The 6,986-nt window shown below is 36.1% G+C and overlaps 1 protein-coding gene across 1 annotated transcript; it reads right to left on the reverse strand.

Annotated features, from left to right (window-relative positions):
• Positions 1 to 2,200: 2,200 nt before the first annotated feature.
• Positions 2,201 to 6,709, reverse strand: LOC131153529 (auxin efflux carrier component 5-like). The gene is made up of 5 exons (XM_058105877.1): positions 6,027 to 6,709; positions 5,153 to 5,238; positions 4,832 to 4,989; positions 2,754 to 2,830; positions 2,201 to 2,273 (listed from the first exon to the last, which is right to left on the reverse strand). The coding sequence occupies exons 1-5, from the start codon at positions 6,707 to 6,709 to the stop codon at positions 2,201 to 2,203; spliced, it is 1,077 nt and encodes a 358-aa protein (XP_057961860.1).
• Positions 6,710 to 6,986: the final 277 nt, after the last annotated feature.

The following is a 6,986-nucleotide window of genomic DNA, read 5'->3' on the forward strand; positions in this document are numbered from 1 at the left end:
TTAAAATATTTAACCATGGTAAAAAATTCAGGGCAACTCGAGAGACCTGGTCGACCAAAACGCTTTCGGTTGACCGAAGTTCATATCACTCGGTCGACCAGGCCAACTTTGAACTTCAAAGTCGGTTGACCTGGAGGGGTGATTTTCCCAACTTGTGCGGTTCGGTTGACCAGGGATATTTGAACTGGGTGATTTGATTGACCAGACCGTTGGGACTTCTCCCAAGGACCCTCGGTCGACTAAAGCGTTGGAGTTCATTTTGTGCTTGGTCGACCAGGTAGTCAAACTGTTGACTCCTGGGAAGTTCGGTCGACCGAGGTTAAATGAACTATAAGGGTTCGGTCGACCGGGTTGTGGTCAACCGGTTGACCGAGACCAATTTCGATCGACCGTAGTAGAATGAACTGCATGGATTGGTTGACTGAAAGTGTATAAAGTGTGCATTTCGGTCCTGTTTTGATTCACAACCACCCTATTCAAGTGCCTAACATATATGAGTGTAAAGGTGAGTGTCTTAGGGTCATTTTTGGGTCTTTTTGAAGACACAGAAAAAATACGGTGTCAGTCGATCGAAGGGTAATCCCTAAGGTCTTTCTAAGGTCATTTTCATTTTGAGCTTACACATTACATCATGCCTGTGATGTGTGTGATTATTACATACAAAAAGCCCTAATTACTATTACAGACCCTTTACATGAATAAATTATATTACAACATAAGAAATTTGGTCTTCAATAGAAATTTGGTCTTTAAGCTTCACTCTCTCCATGTGCATTATGACTGTCAATTTAATTTCCTATACAAAGTCTCAAACGCTCATTAGAAACAATGAGTATTTGTCATAATCAAAACCAGGCGTGACCTATAAGGTCAACACAAGAAGCTTTGTTTGTAATTCATTTTCATCTTATAAGGGTTCTTTGTGAACCAAGAATTAAAGGGATTGGTTCTCTTGAGCAATTGAGATTGGTTCTCGTGTGAAGGTTTTTGGTGAACCGAATTGCAAGAGTTCTTGGTGAACCTTACTAAAAGGCTCCCGGTGAGCGAAAGGGGTTTGTTCCCGTGTGTAAAGTCTTCTTTGCTAGTGAAGGAGGTTGATTGTGGATTGACACTCCTTGAGTGTGTCTCAAGGTGTGGACATAGGCAAGGGGCTGAACCACGTTAATATCGTTTGTCAAGCTTTTCTTCCCTATACTCTTTAATTTATATCTTGTGCATGGTTTATATTATTTATATTGTGATATAATTGCTTGTATCTTGCCGAGATTTATTATTTTGTAGAGGAAAACTAAAATACGCAAAAGAGTCCATTCACCCCCTCCTCTAGACTCGACTCTAGAGCCAACACTAGATATATTACCCATTTCTCACTTCCATGTATTAATCCCTCTTTGATTTTAAATTCACCATCCCATCAAGGGGATTCGGAGATCTAACACTACACCCCTATAGGAGGTGGCACCGTGGGACGTTACAACCATTATAACCAATAAACTATTAGTAGTTTGTCAAATATTCAGAAAGCTTTGTTCCAATGTAATTTATTGCATATACAAAAAATCGCTTAGAAAATATAGAGAAAGATAAGATGAATAAATTAAATGAATGCATGAATAAATAAAATATACTATAGATCAACTTTGATTTACATATAGAGGGTGAGATAGAATTATTTTTTCTTAATTTTATCATTCTCTTTAGTTCATTCATTGGGAGATTTAATAAGTGTAGACAACACTAATGCCATATTTGGAAGTATGGATTTCGGGTCTTAGATTTGGATTTGTGTCGATTTAGATAAAACTCAACATAATTTTATGTTATATTTTGTCCAAATCTACACAAATCTAAATTCAAGACCTCTACCAAACATATGTAGGTTAACCAATGGTTTATCCTCATTTCAAACTTCTCTTCCATTAACTTTTAACTTTGAATATAAGAACATCGATCAATAAATATTTTCTATGATCAACCATTTGCATGCAGTCCATAGAAAACTATTTGTTTGAGGAATTGTGAAGAACTATTTCTTTAACATTATTACATTTTTTTTTCAACAATTACATGAATTGTGTAGCTTCATCCCTCCCTCCCCACAACAAAAAACAAAAATGGAGAGTGGATGAGCAATCTCTATTCCAAAGAAGGCTTACAATCCCTTTCCTCCTCTATATTCAAAATAAGTCCCACAGTGGGATCAATTTAGGAACTCCAAAATTACATAATAACCGATTAGCACTGGAAGAGACACGATCATTCCAAAGATTACCCTGCATACAAAGAGCAAATTAATGCTAAAATTAGCTTCAAATTTTCATATGTAAATGTTAAGCTTGATTTTAATTTCTTGGAACAAAAATATTTAAAAAAAAAATGAAAACTTGAGAGGAGAATATTCATAGCATACAATGAACATTTTAGGTTGTAGGAGCCTAGGAGGGGAGAGTAAATATAGACAAGACTACTTGCCTATTTTACCTTTTACATAAAAACACTATCGATTCTATTAGTTAGTATTTGGAAACCAAGACTTTCGATCCCATGTTCTATTAGTTAGTGTTTGAGATCACGAACTTTTGATCTGAGATCATGCATGATCCATTCATATATATATATGGACTTTGTTCTTTCTTAGGAGAGATAATTTCGTTCTAATACTTGTTCAAACATAAATATTTTTCTATAAAAGGAACAAAAATTAATTTTATGTCAGACAATTGAAATAAGAGTTGCAATAACAAAATACTTACGCAGTGCTAATTACATCTGCATGCAATCCATATTCTTTGGCAAAAATGAATGAGGTGATGGATTGTGGCACCGCTGCCTATAAAGAAACACGACAACAATTTCAATATAGAGTTCTACAAACATTTGAATGATTAGCATTAACTGCATACTGCACACAATAAAGCACTTACTAATAGCTTAATAAATTCACCCACTTAAAAATTTATTTGCATATAGCTTGTAAAGGAAATTAAGCCTTTGTGTCTTTTACTTTTTTGAGTTTAGATTTCCCATATACCCCATCTTTCTTTGTATTTAGAAAACTTAGGTAATGTAATTAAAGACATTTTGATAAGCTTGAAAATTCAATACATACTTGTTCACATTTTGAGGTAGCTAGTGGTGCATCTAAGAAGTGGTCCTTTTGTACATCGATAGTGATGTCCAAATGAATTTTCTCTCTCTCTCTCTCATAATAATTTCTCATAATAACTGCTTTGCGCTAAACAACAAAAAATAAATTTAATAATGTCAAGGATTAAAAATTTCGCTTATTTATAAATACAACCTAGTAAGTCATGAAAAAGTATTTTCTTAATTCGAGTCTCAGCGTTGTCCATATTCTCCCAATTACAATTAAAATATGATAGAAAATATGGTGTAATTTTGCTTTATTCACTCGTCAAACCTAATGAGCTTTCGCGTGAAGGGATACTAAAATTATTATTGACTTAACAAGGTTATGCTTTCATTTCATATGTTAATCGGTTTTCCAACTAAAGAGAGGAATATGATTGACAAAAAATGCATAAAATGTAATTTTTAATTCTACCCTTTTCTTTGATTACGTTAATGAATTATATATGCAGTTAAACAAAAAAATTTAAAAACTAAATAAAAAAAAGTGTAAAAAGGAACAATGAAATTATAATTTTCCATGAATTATTTTTGGGGTGCATACTTGATTTTTATTTTGACAAAGCCATAATAATCTAGTAGAATTTTGTCAACGTTAATATGGAGGTAGATAAACGTTTAAATGACATCATAGTGATGGTAAAAATATTTTGTAATATCGGCGAACTTTTTGTACCAAAATCTTTAGGCCACCCAAATTTATTTATTTACTTTTAGGCTCGGTTTCGATTAAGACTTTATTTTGGAAACAAGCACATGTATTTGTCACAAATCAATTTTTTTACAATTTTTTTTTGTCACAAATAAATATTTGAATTTTCAAAATTAACATATAATAAAAACCTTAATTAGATTGTATCCCTGCCAGACTTTAACTAAGTCTATATAAATAAACTAATTAAAGTATTTTGTTTTTTTTACGCCAATTAAAGTTTTCTTTTAACAAATGTCAGAACACAACCCCAAAATTTCTCCCTAAACTCTCTCTCCCTCAAGGCAATTATTTCTCTTCGGTAGGTTAAAATCATTAGAAAGGCACTACAGCTACAAATAAGTAACAATAATGATTCACTACTACGTTTAATAGGCATATTTTTTAGTTAATAATTTGTATCATTCATTTGGAAAAGTTTTATTTCCAGAACATATCAAGAACACGCAAGACCAGCGTGGCTCCCACGTTAATTTGCCAGCCCCATGCTGATCATGCGTCTTCTCTTAATGCACTGCGGTGTATCTTTGGGAAAGCCTAGAATTCTCTCTTCTCCCCCCTTTTTTGTTTTAATTTCAGATCACCTAAAATCATTTTTAGCATAAGTTTACGTCCTTGTTTTTCTTTTTTTTTGATAATCGGGGAACTCTAACTGTCATTGCACCACTTTGAACACTATGGTATGACACTAACCAGAGGTGAAAGCCGCTCGCCCATTAACGTACTCCTGATAATTCACCTATGTAAACTCTCAAGAGAGAATCGAATCCGTGAACTTGGAGTTACCAAAGCCACAAAGTGTGCTTACCATTTGAGCCAACCCAGCTTGGCAGCACAAGTTTTTGTATTGACATAATTGTGTTGAGTATGATCGAATTATAAAATTATGCGATTCCCATATTACTGAGACATCACATTCTCCTTATATATATATATATATAGAACGAGAGTAAGTGATGAGGTGCGAACCTGGATGATAGCAATACGCAGGACATCACCACGCAGACCTACAGCAATTGCGCCGATAGCCATGGCTGCAGGTCCCCCAATAAACCTCAGAATCATTCCAAACACTGTCAGGGTTTTGCCGCAGGAAATAATCCTTTTCTGCTTCGCCATGAAAAGCCCTGCATGCAAAATTAGCAGTTTGAAAATTGTTGCAAAGCTGCGGATAGTATTCGTTTTAGTTTTTAAGAGTTTAAGCATTTGATAATTTTTTACCGCTAACAAGCGTTAGAAGCAGTTTCAGTATCTATGATCACTCATGTAGAATGTTCATTTCAGACATACCCATATTAAACATTGCAGTTCCTGTTCCAGCTTTTGACATTATCAATATCGATCCATCTATGACACTTGGCATTTCTAAATTCCACCTGCAATCAAAAGTTCATGAAAGACAAATCTAATGTCAGTGCCCATCCATTATCCCCTTCAAAATAATTGCACAAGCAAATTGGTTGTATGGACAAATACTTAAAGTGAAATAACAAATTGTTTTCACTTAATTGGTATATGGATCATTTAGCTTCTTTTAACTTGTTCCTTGATTTTTATAATTTTTCAAATAATATTTAAGAACTAACTTCGCATCTGATTTGCGTATTTAAACAATTCTACTCCATGCAATTATATTTATTTTTTCTATATACCAAACATATAATAATTTATTTTTAATTATTCTAAAAGAATTTAGAAATGAAGTTTGTTTATATATTATTTCACACGCATTTGATCCAACTTAAAAACTACGGCTCCCTTTTTATTTAGTGCTAAAGTCTAATTAGTGCATGATACAAAATTCAAATTGTCGTAACTAAAATTGGATAGTGGGTTGAAAAAATTGTCTATTACTCAAAAGCCTATGTTTTAGTGAGAATTTAGCAATATTAATTTTTATCCTATATTAAATATTCATGCTTTTTTTAAAATTATGTATCATGTAACAGGAAAATTTACTTGGGTTAGGACAAAAAATATAAAACGCCATATGTCATGGACCCCTGTCCCATAATGCCACCATGGCCGACGCAGCATTTTATGATTGGTTGGACCATGTTGAAATCAAGAGCCCAGCCAATCACGAAATGACACGTCACCTATCATGGGGATGCACAGTAGCTTCCCGCGATGAACTCTGATTAAATCCATCACATGTACATACCTGTTGGCTATCAGTGCCCAAACGAGCCCTAACGTACAGGCATAAGAGTTGGGATTAGTGGCGAGCTTTAGCGACACAACCTTCATCAAAGACCAAAACGGCTTCGGCTCATCGTTCATCACCTCCACAACCCCCTCCCCTTCCAAATCAAACTCAACGTCACCACCACCACCACTGTCCTTCGCCGCTGCCTTGGACGAAAAATCCCCCGCGGACCGCCGGAACTCCAGAACGAACAGAAGCAACGTGAGCCACACGATGGCTTGCACCGCCGAGGCCTGCACCACCAGATCAACCCCGAGCTGGCCGTACATGGGCTTGATCATGGGCACCCCGACCACCAGCGCATTAGTTAAAGTCGCCAAAGAGAAACTCGAAATGGACCACGCAACGCTGTCTTCGCCGCCGCACACGGCCCAGAAGCCGAGCACCGCCACGATCACCGCCTTGGAAATTGCATCGGCGGCAATGAACATGAAGTTCATATTGAAGGGGTCGACGTGGGACGTGAACTCGAACGTGAACAGTGGGAGGGTGAAGTAGCAGACGAAGCTGTTGATGGCGTCGCACTGTTCCGCTGTGAAAATCCGCCACCACTTGACGGAGCCGTAGCCGAGGACCAGTGCGACGTAGAGAGGCACCACGGCCACCACAACGTTGTATATATCTCCCCACCCGATCATATTTTCTAGAACTATACCTGTATATGCCTTTATGTAGCGAAGGAAAATAATGAAGGGGTGGCAAATTAAGAGAAGTAAGATTTAGGGTGGTGGTTTTGAGAGAGAAATAATTAATGAGAAAAATGAGTAATGGGAGGTAGCTATTTATACTATGTATTTGGAATTAATAGAAGTTAGCAGGAAGAGCATACGCAATTGGGTGGGTGGTTGACTACTGGTTGGTTGCGACGTATATATGGTTTGGTTTGCCGTGGGAAGTGTTGGGGTGGGGAAATAA

This window comes from Malania oleifera, chromosome 4 (assembly GCF_029873635.1).
Source record: "Malania oleifera isolate guangnan ecotype guangnan chromosome 4, ASM2987363v1, whole genome shotgun sequence".
Classification (NCBI taxonomy): domain Eukaryota; kingdom Viridiplantae; phylum Streptophyta; class Magnoliopsida; order Santalales; family Ximeniaceae; genus Malania; species Malania oleifera.

What these genes read in the sequence shown, in the direction of transcription:
- LOC131153529 (XM_058105877.1), bottom strand. Translation starts at nt 6,709, where the DNA reads ATGATCGGGTGGGGAGATATATACAACGTTGTGGTGGCCGTGGTGCCT. An exon ending in TGGGCACTGATAGCCAACAG is followed by an intron (nt 5,239 to 6,026) that starts GTATGTACATGT and finishes TTTTGATTGCAG; the next exon opens with GTGGAATTTAGAAATGCCAA. An exon ending in TGCGTATTGCTATCATCCAG is followed by an intron (nt 2,831 to 4,831) that starts GTTCGCACCTCA and finishes GTTTCTTTATAG; the next exon opens with GCAGCGGTGCCACAATCCAT.